This window comes from Notamacropus eugenii, chromosome 1 (genome assembly GCF_028372415.1).
Source record: "Notamacropus eugenii isolate mMacEug1 chromosome 1, mMacEug1.pri_v2, whole genome shotgun sequence".
Lineage (NCBI taxonomy): Eukaryota > Metazoa > Chordata > Mammalia > Diprotodontia > Macropodidae > Notamacropus > Notamacropus eugenii.
In genome coordinates this window covers 232,214,873-232,234,047 of record NC_092872.1, presented here as the reverse complement: position 1 = coordinate 232,234,047, position 19,175 = coordinate 232,214,873, and the positions used below count along the sequence as shown (strand labels likewise).

Below are 19,175 nucleotides of genomic sequence, written 5' to 3'. Positions count from 1 at the left end.
CCCATGCCTGCACAGGTATATGGCACCCAGTCAGATCATCTCAACTGGACTCTCCCAGAGACTGGACTCTCTGAGCACAAGCCAAAGGCCCCATTTCCCCTCAATCCCTTCTCCCAACCCTCTGGCCCTCCTGCCACCCCCTGGCTCCTACCGCCTTAGAGATAAGGAGTATTGTTGCTGGAAGTGGATGGATGTGTCTCTCTGTTTCACCAGCGTGTCTGTCTGTTTCTGCAGGCGCCTGTTCTCTTCCTCCATCTGCTCCAGCCGACTCAGGTCAGTGTTGTGGTTAGCAACCTTCTCGTTGTACCGCTTTCTCAATCCATCATAGTCCTTCTTCAGGCCTTCCAACTTCCCCATGGCAGTGTCATACAGAGTGTTAAGGATCTCTGATGACCCATTCTCCTTCAAAACCTAAAAACAAAAACAAAAACAAAAAACTCACTTACCAAGGGCTCAGGGATGAAAGGGAAAAGGCTTACTACCTCTCTCTTAGGTGAGACACAGAAGACCGTGCAAGACAGACACTCCCCTACCCTCAAAAAACCAAAAGTCTAATTCAACAGAAACCAACTTGGCATTAAAGAGAGAAACCAATGCTTCTGGTAGCAGAAAAACAACTGATTTGAGACCATCTTTAAACCTCCACTTTCTCACCTATAAAATGAGGGGGGATAGGGGCTAGATCTCTAAAGTCACCACCATTCAGCTAACTTATACAGGCCCTTGGGTTATCTACACATTATTACATCCCATGAAATCGTCACAGTGACTCACGAACCTCCCTGAAGAATACTTCAACCTCAATAATCTTAACTCATAGGAAGGACAGAGCATGAATTTTTTTAAGTACAAATTATAGTTTTTAAACCCTATTATTACTTCCAAGTACATGAGATATGAAATGACCTAAATATCCAGAATCATCAATGAATGAGGTAGGGAAGCAGCATAGTACAGTGGTGGAAATTCAAGTAAAGAAAACCTGGGTTCAAATTGTACCTTCCTGTTTTGCATGCACTATGCCTGGAATCTAATGCCTCTTCTCCTCCATCTCAGAGAACCCCCTTCTTTCTTCAAGGTGCAAGTCAGACACCACCTTCTGCTCCAAGCCTTTTTTTGATTCCCCCAAAGGCTAGTCATGCCTTCCCTCCCGGACTACCTAACCTACCTAACTACAACGTTTCACTATTTTCTATTAATTTGTACTTATTCTCTTTAAATTTAATCTGTACATACTTAGAGATGTACTTTTCTCTCCTGCTGAAATAGAATCTCCTTAAGAATAGGGATATTTCATTCTTTGCATTTGTATCTCCAAGGATTGACACAGTGTTTTGCACATAGGAGCTACTGGATATATATGTGCATGTACACACATACACATACATATACACATGTAAACATATAGCTTAATAGCTAGCATCTTCACCATCTTCACAACAACTCAGTGAGGTAAATATTACTATTCTCATTATAAGACTAAGGAAACTGAGACAGACAGAGGTTAAGTGGCTAACCCAGGGCCACACAGCTAGGAAACATCTGAGGCAAAATTTAAAGTCAGATCTTCCTGATTCCAAGTCTACCACTCTAGCCACTGTACCTGCCTCTTCTTAACTCAAAGGATTTTTGGAAGCATCAAATACTGTATGTAAAATATGTGCAAACCATAAAGCCCTGCATAAACACCTAAGTTATCATACATTGGTGAATTCTCCAAATAATCAAAGATTACACCTCTAAGTCCCAAAACATTTCAACAAATTTGGATAGAATCTATATAAAATGTATCCCAGAATTCCCTCTTACACGGAATACGGAGAGTCTGATTTTAACCTTTTCTGAAGGCATCTACTATAAACAGCAGAGTTACTGAAGGACTGAGTACTGCAGCCCAGTAGTTCCTCATTGCCCTTGTGGTATGTGGGACTTTCCTCCCCATGATAAATGATATGACCCCCTGCTGCTGAGGCTTTTTGTATAAAGGCTGCTGAGGCATTTTGTACAAATGAGGTCTCATTTGTATAAGCTTCTGTCTCCTCCACCGCTGCCAGGCTGTTAATTCTCAATCCTGTTGGTGTAACTACCCCACCATCTCCTTTCCTTCTTTCTAATCATTGTGGGCTGGAAAAACAGATAACCAAACTAATTCTATGTATACACCAAGAATCACTTGGGCTTCGAGCTGTCCCTATCCTAGGATTCAAAAGCCTGAATTTAATGCATGGATACTGCAACATTTTGGCTACTTAAGAGGATCCCCCCACCTTAGAGACAGATAGGTGGCGCCATAGTACACATAGTGCTGGATCTATATGTAGCCAGGAGTTCAAATTCAACCTCAGACACTTACTAGCTGTGTGACTCAACTTCTTCCTGCCTTGGTTTTCTCAAGTGTAAAACTGGAATAATAGAATCTACCTCCCAGGGTTGTTCTGAGGATCAAATAAATTAATTGTAAAGTACCCAGCCCAGTGGCTGGCAAGTGGCAAGCTCTATATGTCAGCTATTTTTATTTATCACTATTATTATTCTGAAGGCTAGGCTCTGGTCATTACAGTACCCTGCCTCAGTTTGTAACTTTTTCTATATCTTGATTCCCTTTTCTCATGGGAGAAGGAACAAGAGAATGACCTGAAGTCAGAGGATCTGAGTTTAAGAGCTGGTTCTAGAAGAGCTGCATTCAAATGTCAGCTCAGCTGAAAACTGAGGGATCTCAGAGAAGCTACTCCTCCCCCCTCCTCCTCGCCCTCCCCCTCAGTTTTCTCATCTGTGAAAGTCAATGGCTGGATTAGACGACCATGCCACCTCCATTCCAGCCTCCTCCAATTCCTCCTCCCTACCCCACCAGAATTCAGACCCTGACCCCTGAAACCTGGACTCTTATGAATGAGTTTTTCCCTTATTGTCTGACACCCACCATATGACTGACTGGTTATGTCACCATGCACTTCTCTGTCAAGGCCCCTCTTCCAACTCCTGCTCCCCTACATGTTGCTTATCCCTATTAAAATACAACCTCTATAAAAGCAGAGATTACCTTGCTTGTTTATAGGTGTATTCTCAATGCCTGACACAAAGCAAAATGCTGCTCCATTTCATTCCATCTCTAAAATTCACAGAGGAAGAATTTTTTTTATATTTTATTAAATGAGAATCCCTTATACCAGTATGAATTAATCCTGAAAATCCCAAGTCCTTGCAGTTTTAATCAACGATGCTTTACTGCACTAGAGAGAAAAGCAGCTATTGTCATTCTGGTAGTGCCCACAAGGTGGCAGCTGTGGGTAGGATCATGTGAGAATCCTCTAGTATTTGGATATTCTTACATTCAAACAACAAAACTAAATTTTTTAAACTTATTGAGAAACTATATGGTAATATAACTGGTGCTGCAAGGATCATAGAAGACATCTAAGCCAAAGCTCTTCATTTTACAAGTAAGGAAATTGAAATCAAGAACCTTGAACTGCAATGCTCTAGAAGAGCTAAATGTGGGGTCAAAGCCCCTATGTTTGAAACTTGGCTATGCTTACTTACTCGTGGGCAAGTTTCTTCACATCCTTATCAAAAAAAAAAAAAAAAAGGTGGTGTTGGCCTAAAGCCAAGTTTCCATTAATCTCTCTATGTGTGTGATCCGAAGTGATTGGCCCAATTTTCCACAGGTATTAAGCGGCCGAGACAAGATTCAAATCCAAATTCTCTGACTCAGAGTTCGTTCCATTTCACAGGATATAGTTGAAAGAGGAAGGCTCTCTATAAACCAAAGACTGCTGTCTCAACTTCAGCCCCAAGAATTCAATTCTCCAAAGCAAATGACATATTCTCAGAGTAGAAAGAAGATCCCTGGAACCAGACGTTGAAGTCTACTGGAGGAATCTTCATGGCAAAAGAGATCATGAATTTTCTCCCCCTTAATGTGGCCCTTCCTTTTTCCCACTCCCAGAGAATTCAATTCAATTCAATTCAGCAGGCATCATTAGACATTTAATATGTGTCAAGCACATTGGTAGGTACTCAAGACACAAAGACAAAAATCAGTTCTCGACCTCAATAAGCTTAGATTCTAGCGGACTAGTCCCCTGTGAAATAGACAGAAACATCACTTCTGGAATCAAAGGAGCTGATTTCAAGTCCCACCAATCTATATGACCCTCTGGGCCACTGTACAAGAGAATGCGGAGATCCTTTTCTGCTCAAGATCTATGATCTCATGAATTTTCTGCATTTTTAGAAAATGGAAACTGAAGAACAAGGGCAAAGGTAAGGACAGTGAAATTGTTCATATCCTAGGAGATTTGTCAGAATTCTCACTATAATGTTCAGGTTACTGAAGGATTTCTCCTTTGTGTATCCCTGGCAGCTTTCACAAGAATGAAACCAGCAAAATCCACCAAGAACGAGATAGAAATCACCCCTGACATTCTCATAAGATGAAACAGCTTAGTTGAAAATCTAGGAAGCTGGATGGGCCGCTGGTTTGGCTTTTCAGACATGAAATCAAATCCCTTCAACCGTCACACCCAGAGCAGCGACATTTCCCCTAAACCATAAATCATCCAGCCGGCAGGAGAGATGGGTAAATCCCTCTCGCAAACACACAAGGCAAACAGCCCCCTTTCGCCAGCCAGGGCCTCTTGGAGTTTACAAGCCATGGGAGGATCCAGGCAACAAAACCACCCTTGTGGAACCAGACTGACCTTTCCCCTGTGGGCCTTGTCAAGGAACCAGCCTGACCAAGGTCCTTGGAGGAGGGAGCCACTAACCACCTTCTACCACAGTTAGAAAAGTACCTGCTCCACCAAGCCCCTCTGGAGTGCCCATAATGCAGGAACCCCATGACCCCTACAGGGGCCAGGCAGGAGAGGAGAAAACCCTCAGTGAGAAAGAAGTTTGTTCTGTACAATCCAGAAACGTCTATTCTTTCACCTCAGCTAAGCTCCCCTTTTCTTGGAAATTTTAAGGGCATTAATCACCAGATGGCTTTGTTCTATCTGAATAGACTCTGGGAACCTAAATAGCCAAAGTTTATTCAAACACTAACCTTCCTTCTCCTCCCCACCCCCCATAATCTTTAAGTGTCTCTTCTTAGAAGAAGAGGTTGGGGACAAGGAACTGAGTAGGGAGATTAGGTGGTAGCAGAGTCCTCAACTTTCTGTGAAGGGAACAGGAGACAGAAAGACAGCAACCAAGGGCAGAACATACTTTCTGCTTGTAAAACCACTTCAATTTACTCACACACACCCCCCCCAAAAAAAGCTGCATCAGTCTCCAAGGAGAGGCTACCAAGATATCTTTATACCTTGGGAAGGGCAGGTTTTAAAAGTAGATTTAATATGAATATAATTTCAAGGCTGTCAAAGCTTTGGGGAGGCTACCTCATTTGAAGAGGGGATGGGGTGAAAGATGACTTAAGAAAAAGTCATGTTTCAGGCTCAGAGCAGAATAAGGAAAAGATTACTTGGCAAACAGCCAAGAAAGCCAAGGTAGGCAGGGTTGAGGAAATGAGAAGGGTAGACTGGGGAAAAAAAGAATGAGAAATATTTAGGTACCATCAACAGGCTTGAGAGAAGGGCTGGCCTTTCTGAGCCTCTGCTTCTTCATCTATAAAATGGGAGCACGAGATTAGACAATCTTAAAGGTCCTTTTCAGATCAAAATCAATCAAAAGAGGTATCAACATTTAACCATTCAGTGCTAAGTTTGGGGCTGAAGACCCTATCCTAGAGAATTCAGGAAATATTCTAGAGGAAAAATAAGATTGTCTGAGAAGTCAAGTCAAGGGGTTTTATTAGTTCACTTCCAGTCTGGGTGAAAATCCTACACCCACAAGGTGATCCACCAAGGCCTATAGGAAGTTCACTTATCAGTCCCTTAGAGTAATGCAAGCTACACATTCTGAAGAGTTTTCCATATTCTTTCATTCTAAGGAGGCAGACTGGCTCAATGGCTCTGAAGTTCAAGGATGAAGGATGGATGGAAAGCCCCAAATTACACCTTGTGTAACAGACATAGGGCATATCCCCTAACTTCCCTGGGCTTCTACCTCCTCATCTGTAAAATGAAATGGGGGCAGCTGGGTAGTGCCATAATGAAGAAAGCACTGGGCTTGGAATCAGGAAGACTCATCTTCATGATTTCAAATCCAGTCTCTGACATTTACTAGTAGTGGACAAATTGCTTAATCCCATTGCCTCAAGTTTCATCATCTTTAAAATGAGCTGGAGAAGGAAATGGCAAACCACTGCAGTATCTTTTCCAAGAAATGGGGTCACAGAGAGTCAGACATGACTGAAAAACGTTTGAACAACAATAAAAGTGAAGCAGTTGGTCAACATGGCATCTGACTATCCCCTCCCAGCTTTAGAGTCTATGATCTCTTCATGACAACGCTGTGAAGTCAACAGTAATGATATTCCCATCAAAGGGGGATGGTGGGGATAAGCAGGCCCAGCTCAGTCATGAGCTGCCTTTGTATACAAAGCCCTGGGCACAATGCCTGGCACACAGTAAGTGCTAAATAAATGTTTGCTGACTGACTGCAGGAGATTTGGAATCTCACTGATGTGAGTCCTCCTATCCTGTGCAATTCTCCATGTTCTCCCACAGATGCTGGATCAGGCAAATACTCCATTTGAAGAGGCAGCAGGATGGGCTTGAGTTAAAATCATGCCTATGCTACTTCTGAGCTCCATGCCCATGGGCAAAGCACAATTTATAAAATTCAACCAATCAGTTAGCAAACATTTAAGTGCTAATGGGGGAAAGCAACAGGACAACAACTATGTACAAACAAGCTACAAACAGGATAAATTGGAGATAATCCACAAAGGGAAGGTACTAGAATTAAGCAGGTGTAGGGGTGGTTCCGAAGAGTCATGCATTCTGAGCCAGAGGACCTGTGTTCAAATTTGAACACTTCCACTTAATACCTATATGACCACATTTTATTCAGTCACTGTAGCTCTGACTCTTTGCGACCCCATTTGGAGTTTTCTTGGCAGAGATACTGGAGTGTTTGTCACTTCCTTCTCCAGCTCATTTTACAGAGGAGGAAACTGAGGCAAACAAGGTTAAGTGACTTATCCAAGGACACAGAGCTGGTAAATGTCTGATCTGAACTGCAGGCCCAGTGCTCTATTCACTAAGCCACCTAGCTGCCCCTGTATAACCCTACATGACCACAGGCAAACCATTTAACTTCTCTACAAACTTCATTTGCAAAATGAGAGGATCGCACTAAATGACTGGGTAAGGTCCCTTCCAACCTTCAATCTTCAACTCTATATCACAGGCGGGGAAAACTTTGACCCCAATTAGCAAATCGATTGTACAACCAAAACTAGAACTCATGTTTCTAACATGTCATCCACTTTTTTCCCTACACTGTATCACACTTACATTGCATCATTCTTGCCTCCCTCCAGCTCTTACCTTCCTCATTCTTTGATCAAAGAATGTAAAGCTAGACCTAGAACCAGTGCACTTGAGTTATGCCCCCATGACACCTTGGAAAAAAGTTCTTGAGAACAATGAAGGGGCTTGTTTGATTTCTTTAAGACAGATACCTTCTTGTGAGTGTATATTGCCACTAACAAATAACCTTAGAAATTCCAGTGTCAAGAAGTCTAATTTGACCTCACACAGGCCCACTGGGTAACTAAGCAGATTGCTTACACTGTGGGTGCACACTTCAGTTACTTCAGCTATAAAAATGGGAACTCTACCAGCATAATGAAGGTTACACAAAAGGTGAGGTCTGAATGACTGTTGTAGAGTGAATTCTGAAGTCAAATATAGGCTAAATCAGATGGTTTCTGAGGTCTCTTCTTCCCATGAAGAAATCCAAAAGAATGGACTGTCAGGAGGTCCAGGCTTCCTCCCCAATTTGTGCCTTGCCCTCCATGGGGTCTACATGCAAAGGTTAGAGGGCCACTTGTCAGGTCTCTCATACCTGACTTTCAGGAATAGGGTTAGACTAGACAGCCTCTCAGGTTCTGAGGTTCTGTCACATGCAACTGTTTTTTTCTTTTTTTGTGTATCTGTTCTGATTTTAAATATAGAAAGAGGGGCCCATATTTAAAGAAAATAGGTGGCCAAGTGTGGCCTGTGATCCTCGCTCATAGAGGAAGCTGAGGTTGGTGGGTCACTTGCATTCAGGAGCTCTAAACTGCATTAAGATTAAAGTGAACGCAGTGACCACAGTATGCATGGCATCAAAATGGTGAGATACCAGGCTGCCAAAGGAGGGGAAAGGCAATCCAGGTCAGAAACAAAGTCAAAATTTCTCTGCTGATCAGCCATGGGTTTGAGCTATGGGTAACCTTCCAGCCTGGACACAATAGGGAAGGCCAGTTTCAAAAAAATGAAAATAATAATTTGGGGATATTCAGAGTTCTCCCCATTTTCTAAAAGTCTGGATTTTTAAAAGCTCAGGACTTTGTTAATAACAAGATTGGACTAACCTTGTTCAAGACCCCACCCTAATGGAGCAGCATTGTGTTCTGCACAGGCTTGGGTGGGGCATGAATTCTTTGAATAGATTGCCCAAGGCTGGGGGTGGTCTGGGTATAGAGATAAGACTCTAGGTCCAAGGGTGACATGATGTCACTCTCAGTCCTTTACTGAAAACCTTCCAAGGATATATGAACTATGAGCCCACCACCATGAGGGTTCTTAGTCTCTTAAGAGAGATGGCCAAATGACCATCCTCTTATTAATAATATGATGGCTTTATTAATAAAATGACTGAATTACACAGAAACTATGCCTCTCAAACCTTTTTAGTAAAATGACTGAATTATAAGAAACTATATCTCTCAAACCATTTTAGTAGTCAATTATTTGGGGAGAGAAGTCTGAGCATTTACATACAATTTACATCAATGTGATTAGTTACCTTTGTAGCCTTATTATCTTATGCATTTAAAAATATTAATCTGAGGATGCTTCCCCAGGCGTCCACAGGAGTCTCAGATACAAAAAGGTTAAGAACCTGTGGTCTCATTTTACAGGAAGTTGAAGGCACAGTGTTCCACTGAGGATCACTGGGAGAACCTGTGACAGAACCAGCAAGGAACATACCCAGACCTCTGGATTATCAGGCCTCCTCCACTACATCATATGACCAGGCTTCAAACCCAGACCCCAAGGATTTCACATCTGATACTCAAACCTTTAAGTCATCAAGATCCTAGCTGCTGAGATCTGAGAAGGAACCAGCAACAGCTACAGGGTTGATCTCTAATGATAATCCCACCAAACAGGGGACATGCTTTGAACTTTGCCAAAGCATTTTGACAGATCTCATCATCCAACTAGTAAGTGTAGGGGCAGGCAGGGCAGAGGGCCTCACATCAACTGTGCTCCACCCACTCCACCTCAGGACTTCCCTGACCTTCCCCCATCCAGCCTCCTCACCATACCTTCCAGCCCCCTCATCACCACTACCTGCTGCTGCTGGGCCCGGAGGTCAGTGATCTCCTTCTGGTCCTCCTCTCGAAGCCGTTTCATGTCTTCACATGACTGCTGCAGGTGGTTCCGCTCACGGAGCAGCTGTCCATTCTCCCGCCTCAGCATGTCCACGTCCTCTTTCAGCTGTGCTTGGTCACTCAGGAGTCGGTTGTGGAGAGTGCTGGAAAAGAACCTCACACTGAGCCACAGGACACCTTGAACCTTGTAATACTCCATCAACCAAAGGCTCCCATCAGTGATCTCCATCTAGATGGGAGCAAGAGTAGGCTAACCAAGATGGAGGCTTCCAAGAATACAGGCCAAAGTCAGGTGGCCAGAACTGAGCTAGGCACAAGGAAGAAATAAACAAGGCACCCAAAACCCACCAAATGCACAAGGCAGGAGAAGCAAACAAAAAACAGACCTTCCTTCTCATGGACACTATCTGAAAACAAAGTGAAACAGATGACAAAAAGCCCCAGTCTGCTGGAAAGTCTAACCTTTAAGACCTGAGCCCTGGGATGATAACACAGGATACCAGATGGATGCTGAGAGGAAGGGGAAATGTAATCAAAATCCTGGAGAATTCTCCTAATTTCCACTTCTCCAAAAAAAGAGAGAAGCAATGGGTTGAGGAACATCTAAGGGCTCAAATAAGTGCCCTAACAGTATGGTGGAGAGCTTGGAATATTTAACAAGTGTCACAGGACCTGACTTCAAATCCCTATTCTGCCTGTTACTACCGTGTGATCTTAGGCAAGTCTTAGGCCTCATTTTCCTTATTTGACAAATAATACAGTTGGCCTAGATGGTCCATTCCAACTTTAGAACTAAAGAGCCAATGAATGAATTCAAACTTGTCTTAAGGTATATCTCCATCTATTATTTCGTTTGATCCTTAAAGTAAGCCTAGGAAAAATATAGGCAGTATATATCCCCATTTGACAGATAAAGAAACTGAAGTCCAGTAAGATATAGCTGGTGGATAAGATAAGACCAGAACCCAGTCTTGGACTTCTGACTTCATGTCCAGGACTCCAAAAAAGCACACAAGGAAAAGACGTGAGGTCTTGGCAGTGAGCATGCTGCCCTTTGACCCAAGGATACTACCAGTAGACCTATATCTCAAAAAGATCAAAGAAAGTAAAAAGAGAGTCATAAGACAAAAATGTTTAAAGCAGCTATGTTTATGAGAGCAAGGAACTGGAAACTAAGGAGGTGGTCATCAGTTGGACAATGGCTGACAAGTTATGGTACATGAATGGAATGGAATATTGTGCATTTTAAGAAATGATGAATGGAATAGCTTAAGAGACCTGGGAAGACTTGAATAAAGCAACACAGAATAAAGTCAGCAGAACCAGGGAATAACTGAAATCATAATAACAACATTGTAAAGAAAGAAGACAACTTTCAAAGACCCTGAGGAACTCTGTCCAATGTAGGGATCCACCATGACTGCTGAGGACAGATGAAGCATGTTATCCCCCTCTGCAAAGGGAGGTAATAAAATAAAGAAAAAGATTCACATCTCGGGGCACGGTCAACATGGGAATCTGTTTTGCTTCACTACACACATTTGTTATAGGGGCTATGTTTTTATTTTTCTTTTTTTTTGAGGGGACTGAGAAACAAGAAAAAATAAATGTTTGTTCATTTTGATATACATTTTTTTAATTTTAAAAGGTAAAAACAAAAGATGTGGCAGTAAAGAGGTAGCAGAGTACCAATCTAACTGAACAATACTTACTGGTAAAAGTCAGCCTCTTTGGCAACCTCCTCACATCTTTTCAGGGTCTTGGTATGCTGGTTCTGGAGGGACTGCAGGTCTGACATGGCCCTCATGCACTGAATCTTGAGCCTCTCATAGTCAGGGTTCAGCTTGTGGTATGGCCTGCCAGAAGAAGAAAAAAATAAACCAAATTAACAAAACCAAGACAAAGAAATGAGTATTTAACCTTGCCTTGGGTCAACAGTGAGAAACATGGCTGACAATTCTAGGTCCAGTGTTTTCCATGACCTCATTCCCCTGCTCTCATCTCTTCCCGTAACAGCCAGAAACCAACAATTGAATGCTTTATTATTTAGCATCCTGTATTATCCACAGGGCAGCTAGGCAGTGCAGTACACAAAGTAGTCTGGAGTCAGGCAGACTCATCTTCCTGATTTCAAATCTGGCCTCAGACATTTACTAGCTTGGCAAGTCACTTCACTCTGCTTGCCTCAGTTTCCTCACGTATAAAATGAGTTGGAGAAGAAAATAGCAAAATATTCCAGTATGTTTGCTAAGAAAACTCCAAATGAGGTCACGAAAAGTCAGATACCACTGAACCACAGAAATTACCCTCTAAATATTTTCATTTGTGTCGGCCTCTTCTGCCTAACTGGACTATAAATTCCCTGAGTGTGAAAACAGTGCTTTCCTCCTCCCTTGTATCCCCTACAACATCTAGTACAAGACTGAGCAGAGTCAGAACTTAACAGAGACCTCACTGATTGGTTCCACTCAGTGAAGACCTGCTACCCAGACCACTGCATTCCCATCAGAGAGGAAAACTTCCTCCTTCCCTGAAGAGAAGTCTTTACAGGTTAAGAATCACCAGATCAATACCCTTGAAAAAATACTCCCATATCAGCCCATTAAGCCCAGAAGGACTCTTACAAGTATGAAAACTAAGCAGAATTGAAAGAGGACAAGAATTATGTCATTTTAAGAAGAATATAAGGAGCAGCTAGGTAGGCAGTAGATAGAGCCCTGGCCCTGGAGTCAGGAGGACTTGAGTTCAAATTTGATCTCAGACACTTCCCACTTACTAGCTGTGTGACCCAGGACAAGTCACTTTAACCCCAATTGCCTCACAAAAAAAATATGATGATGATGATAAAAACAATACTTATGTAGTGTTTTATGGTCTCCAAAATGTTTTACAAATATGACTTCATTTGATCCTCATAAAAGTCCTACAAAATAGATGACATTATTAATGCTATTTTGCAGATGGGGAAACTGAGGCAGACAGAAATTAAATGATCTGTTTAGGGTGGCACAGCTAATAAATGCCTGAGGAAAGATTTGAACTCAGATCTTAACTCGAAATCTAATATTCTTATCTACTGCACCATCTAGCTATGCCCCTGGAGACAAAGTGCTTAAGTTACCCCAAAGTGGTCAATTTTCCCTAATTAGTCATCCCTTTTTCTTCTAGGAAGTATGGGAGATGCAAAGAACAATAAGCTTGGGATTTAAATTTGAATTTCAATTACTGGTGGAGCTGTGAGCTGATCCAACCATTCTGGAGAGCAATTTGGAACTATGCCCAAAGGGCTACAAAAATGTGCATACCTTTTGAGATAGCATAAAGTAAAGGTAGGATGTGAAAATCTGGAGTAACCACTCAAATATTCACATGCACTATCTGTGCCCAACCAGTGGTAGAGCATGCCCAGCTCATATTGGTCTGATCAGCCAGTCAGACACACTGAAACTTCACTTTATCATAGTGGTGTCATTTTTGTCTTCTCTGAGAAGGAAGGACAACAACCAACCAATCACTTCTAGGACTGTATCCCAAAGAAATCATAAAAATGGGAAAAGGTCCCACACGTATAAATATTTACAGCAGCTCTTTTTGTGGTGGCCAAGAACTGGAAATTGAGGGAATGCCCATCAATTGGGGAATGGCTGAACAAGTTGTGGTACATGAACGTAATGGAATACTATTGTGCTATAAGAAATGATGAACATGAAGATTTCAGAGAGACCTGGAAAGACTTATATGAACTGATGCTGAGTGAAAGGAGCAGAACCAGGAGAACTTTGTACACAGCAACAGCCACAGTGTGTGAGGAATTTTTCTGGTAGACTTAAATGCAAGGACTTAAAAAATTCCCAATGGACTCTTGAGACAAAAGGCCTTCCACATTCAGAGAAAGAACTATAGAAATGGATCACAGGATGAAGCAGACCATTTTCTTTTGTATTACGTTTTGGTTTATGGTTTCTCCCATTTGTTTTAATTCTTCTGTGCAACATGACTAAGGTGAAAATGTATTTAATAGGAATGTATGTGTAGAATCTATGTAAGACTGTACGCCATCTTGGGGAGGGAAGGGGGAGGGAGGGGAAAAAATGTAAGATATATGGAAGTGACTGTAGAACACTGAAAACAAATAAAACAATATTTAAAAAAAAGAAATGATGAACAGGAAGACTTCGGAGAGACCAGAAAGGAATTATATGAATTGATGAGGAGCGAAAGGAGTAGAACCAGGAGAACTCTGCATACCAACAACAACCACAGCGTGTGAGGAATTTTTTTGGTAGACTTAGCCCTTCACAGCAATGCAAGGACCTAAAACATTCCCAATGTACTCTTGAGGCAAAATACCTTCCAAATCCAGAGAAAGAACTGTGGAATTGGATCGCAAAATGAAGCAGACTATTTTCTCTTGTGTTATATTTTGTTTTGTTATGGTTTTTCTCAGTTTCTCCCATTCATTTTAATTCTTCTATGCAACATAACCAAAGTGAAGATGTGTTTAATAAGCATCTATGTGTAGAACCCATGTAAGATTATTGCACACCATCTTGGGGAGGGAGGGGGAAGAAAGAGGAGAAAATCTAAAGATTTAAAAACAGAAAACAAATTAATAGTTTTTTTAAAATAAATAAATTTGAATTTCGGCTCTTGGCTTTGATTTCATCTCTCTGGGCCTCAGTTTCCCCATCTACAAAATGAGGAGATTGGTCTAAATGATGTGAGATTCCTTCTGCTTCTAGAGCTAATGACCTTTTATCAAGAAAACTGCCAGCCTCTCAGAGAGGCTAAGGATCACGTTCCCTCTCTCCCTGAATCCTACTTCCTACAAGATAAGACAAGGAGTCATTTCTCCTATATATCTCTGCTCCAACAACCCCTGATTCCTCCACCCACCAATCTGCTAATGCTCTCCCTCCCAAAACCACTTTGTATTTATTTTGTATACAGGGGGTCCCAAAAGTCTTAGTGCAATTTTGAGCTTCAATACATTACATAAGCTCCTAAATAAGTACTAATAGTTTTAATAAACTACACTAAGTTTTTTTTTATATATACCTTGTATATACGCAAAGATACACATGCTACGTGAACTCCTTGAGGGCAAGAATTGTTTCTATTTACATATTCCCAGTCCTGGCACAGAAGCAGAAGATACTTAATGTATCTGTACCTGGATATTTACTTGCTATCTCCTTCATTCGAATGTTAGCTCCTTGAGGGTAGGCACTGTTTTGGTTTTTTTTGCCTTCCTCTTTATCACCAGCACCTAGTTAAGTAACTGGCACACACACAGTAGATGATGAACAAATGCTCACTCACTGACCAACTGATCTATAGGCTATGTCTATGTTGTGTACAGGGACCTACTGCTAATTTAAGACAAAAAAGCCTCTCTGCTTCACACAGCAAGTAACCTATTGATACAGTAAAATGTAAGATTTTGGAGAGCAAGGAGGGTTTCATGCTTATCTTCATGTCTCTAGCACCTAGCACTGTACACTGCAGATATTTAATAGACACTTAATGAATGAAGTCAGAACAGCAAAACAAGCAGGAGATGTGACCTGCAGTCGTCGAAAGTCGAACCAGGAGATGACAGGGCCAGGCGCTTCCTCAGCTCATCCCTCTCTCGGGTGATCAGCCTCAGCTGAATCAAAAGGGTTTCCACTTTCTCATTGGCCTGCCTGCTGTCTGCGCTTGGGGGTGGAGGAGAGGATGCCTTTCCAGTCGTGCCTGGAGAGAAAGTACACAAGCGTCAGAACTACAGCATTAATGCAGCAGACTCTTACATACATTATCCCGCTTAAGCTTCATAACAACCCTGTGAGGTAGGTACTGTGGCTATTCATTATCCCAATTTTCAAAAAAAACAGAGCCTGAGAGATGAGAGGATTTTGTTCAGAGGTGCACAGCCTCAGGAGGAATTGGAACTTGTCTTCCTGTCTCCAAATCCAGCTTTCAGTACACTCCGCCATGTTGTTCACCAGCCCAGACTGCCCTCCCTTCCCATGACCCAATCAGGTTTTTGTCATGTTTTGTCCCCATTAGATCGTGAGCACCTTGAGAGAAGGACTTAGTCCTTTCTTTGTATTCTCAATGCTTAGCATAGATGCTAGGCACATAACGGGTGCTTAACGTTGCTCCTCCCTTGTTTTTGAAGAGGACATATGACATCATGGGTTGATGTCTGGACTTGCATGTGAATTGGATTTAAGTGAGGCAGAGTTGCACAAAGTCATCAGTCTCACTCTCTTCCAGACTCATCAAAATCCAGTGGCAGGACAAAAGTCAGGTTGACTGGGGATGCAGTGGATGACTTTGATTTCTCCGATATTTGACCAAACTCTGAGTGCTCCACAGCTTCAGGCCATTGGAACAAATTGTTCTCATCTGCCAGTTCTGCTGGGGGAAGTCTTCACATGCCTGGTGAAGACACCCCCCAACTTACCAGTGGGTTTCAGTCCTGTTGGTTGTCCTCAACTAAGTTTAGCCTATCTGCTGAGATAGTTTTACCAGGGTATGGTGGCTATAGGACCACAGGTAAGAGCTGAGTGAATCAGGAGGACACCAAAGGTAGATGAGTAGCTCTGAGAAAGACTCAGCCAGTCCTCACACCAGAAGTGCTAGTTCTTCTAAATACCCCATACACCCCAGGGGCTTAATACATGCTTCCTGACTGACTTAACACTCACTAAACTTTTGAATGAATGCTCTCCCAAGATACAGTCTCCAATACCAAATGAACATTTTGAACTGATGACCTACAGGCATCTCAAACTCAACATACCTAAAACAAAACTCATTTCCTGTCATATGACTCTTCTAAACTTCTGTCTTTCAAGGGAAAGATCATGCTTTCAGTCATACCCAGGTTATCACCCTTGAAGTCAGCTTCTCATCCACCCTTACCTCACACATTCAAATCTTGCCAGTCCTACCTCCCAAACTTCTCCCATCCATTCTCTATGCTCCATTCACAAAGCTCCTGCCCTCCTTAAGGTTCTCATCACCTTTCTCCTGGATAATTGTCTCCCTCTCTCAAATTTTTCTCATCTCAAATCCATCCTCCACTGCCAAATTCTGATTGATAACCTCTCTCTCAATAATCATCACAGTGGTTCCCCAAAACTTTGAGGATCAAATACAAATAAACTCCTCCATTTGAGATTAACCCAGCCTTTCAAGCACTCAACAATTCTGTTGTTCTCTGTCTCTTGAATGCTGAGTTTCTGAAGTTTTCTGTCCTCAAATATGACTGAGCCTCCTGGTCCTCAGGGAACAGAGCGTTTGTGCAACCATCAACGTACATTTATTAAGCACCTACTGTGTGCCAAGCACTGAGGAAAGACAAAGACAGAAATGAAGCCAACGCTAGCTCTCAAGGAGTGTCCATTCTACTGGGGTAGAATGAACACATGAACACAAATAATAACACAGAGACTAGAGGTAAATACAGGGTCATTAAATCAAGGTAAATAAAAGTCTTAAAAGGGATCAGGAAAAGCTTCTAGCACAAGGTGGTATTTGTGCTATGTCTAGAACTGATGGCTTCTATCAGACAAAGGTGAGGAGGGAACATCTTCCAGCCAAGAGGGAGGAAAAAGAAATACAAAGACATAGAGACAGGAGATGGTATTATGTGAGAGAAACAGAGAGAAGCCTCGCATTATACCAACTAGCACTGGGCTAGGCACATACTAAGGGCAGTTAGGTGACACAGTGGATAGAGTGTTAGGCCTGGAATCAGAAAAAATTATTTTCCCTAGTTCAAATCTAGCCTCAGACACTTGCTAGCTATGTAACTCTGGGCAAGTCACTTAACCTGTTTGCCTCAGTTTCCTCATCTGTAAAATGAGCTGGAGAATGAAATGGCAAACCACTTCAGCATCTTAGCGAAGAAAACCCCAAATGGTGTTATGGAGAGTAAAATACAACTGAAAGGACTTAACAAAATGTGGTCTTATAGGTATTAAGTGAAAAAATCAAGATTTGAACACTGGTCCTCAGTCTTTGCATGCATGATTCTTTCTTATTATGAAGCCTTTCCTGATACTCCACCTCACCCCCCAAAAAAGAGCAGAACATGACTGAAGAATGTTTCAATTACAACAACAAATCCATTTGACAATATGATGCAGTGGAGAAGGAAGGGACCAGGGCAAATAACTCAAGGATCCCATTCCCTCTGAAATCATCCTGTCATATTTATACGTTGTTTTAAATCTTAAGACATTTTCCTCACAAAAATCCCATGACATGGGATAGTATTATTAGTATAGCACTTGTACTCCTATTTTAAGGATGAAGAAACTGAAGCTTGGAGAGTGCTCCAGTGACTTGTTCATGATTCCACAAAGTATTCAATCTGAGATTCAAACCCAGGTCTCCTGGATCCCCATCGATCCCTCCCCATCCCTGGGGCTTCCCAGGACAAAACGCCCTTCCCTGGCCTCTCCATCTGTGCTCTCTCCTCCCCAACCTATCTTTCTAGCTTTAATGGGCATTATTCTCTCCCTCCTTCTCTCTGCAATCTAGCCCAACTAGATTTCTCTGGGGTTCGTCACTCGACATTCCTTCACCCACCTTCTTTTCTCTGCACTGGCTGTCCTACTTGCTCAGAATGTACTCTTTCCTTACCAGAACCCCCTCTTCCTTTCAGACACACCCAGCCTTCATCTAAGGAGGGAGCCGAGGGCAGCCCTCTCATCATTTCCTACCTGGCTGAACTCCTCCAGACTTGCAACGAGCTCTGTAGAATCATCTTCCTGCAAGCTCAACTCAAGTCTGAAACTCAGTACCGCCTTCCTTGAGGGTCCCTCCCTCCCTCAGATGGGAGAGGGTGGAGGGAGGACAGAGGAGATCTCTCAAATACTCCTTTTAGAGGATGCCCAAGCCAACCAACATCATTTCCCAGCAGCCTCAGACTCACTCTTTAGGACTTTCATCATGCAGATACTCTCTTTTCCTAGTCAGCCTCCTCATCAGCTCCCCTTTCTATGTCATCTTCCCCACCTTTAGATCACAAGTTCCTTGAGGACTTTTGCCTCTTAGCATCCCAGCTGTTGTTCAATCATTGGTTTTCTTGGCAAAAATACTGGAATGGTTTGCCGTTTCCTTCTCCAGTTCATTTACAGATGAGGAAACTGAGGCAAACAAGTTAAGTGACTTAACCAGGGTCACACAGCTGGTAAGTAAAAATCTGAGGCCGGATTTGAACTCAGGTCTTCCTGACTCCAGGCCTGGTGTTCTATTCACTATGCCACCACGGAGCCCTTTCTATCCCTACAGACCACCAGGCACATAGCAGTAGGCACTTAATAAGTATTTATTGACTGAATGATTTTCTGCATAAAGCTTTGTCCTAATTTCCTTCAATCTACTATTCTTCCTTCCAAAATACCTTGTATTTAACTACTTTGTATATATTTATATTTATTCATTTTAAATTTATGCTGCATGTATGTGTATCTGTACATACTGTCTCCTCCATTAGAATAGGCACGTAATACGTATTTGTTGACTCGCTGATATTAGAATGCAATCGCTTCAGGGCAAGGACTATCTAGTCTCCTCTATGCCCAGCACAGTAGGTGGCATACAGTGAGCACTTAATAAACACATTTTTATTTGTTGCTTCAACACCACCAAATCAACATAGAATCATGAAAACCATTCAAACCCC

General features: G+C 42.3%; 1 protein-coding gene across 4 annotated transcripts in view; it reads right to left on the bottom strand.

Annotated features, from left to right (window-relative positions):
* The window catches only part of DLG5 (discs large MAGUK scaffold protein 5), a 151,359-nt gene that overhangs the window by 60,144 nt on the left and 72,040 nt on the right, over window positions 1–19,175 (bottom strand). For all 4 annotated transcript variants that reach the window (XM_072628068.1, XM_072628070.1, XM_072628069.1 and 1 more), the window contains 4 exons: window positions 15,058–15,226; window positions 11,203–11,346; window positions 9,450–9,633; window positions 152–411 (listed from right to left, as the gene is read on the bottom strand). In XM_072628068.1, the coding sequence (XP_072484169.1) occupies window positions 152–411; window positions 9,450–9,633; window positions 11,203–11,346; window positions 15,058–15,226 (757 nt within the window). The remainder of the gene's footprint in view (window positions 1–151; window positions 412–9,449; window positions 9,634–11,202; window positions 11,347–15,057; window positions 15,227–19,175) is intronic.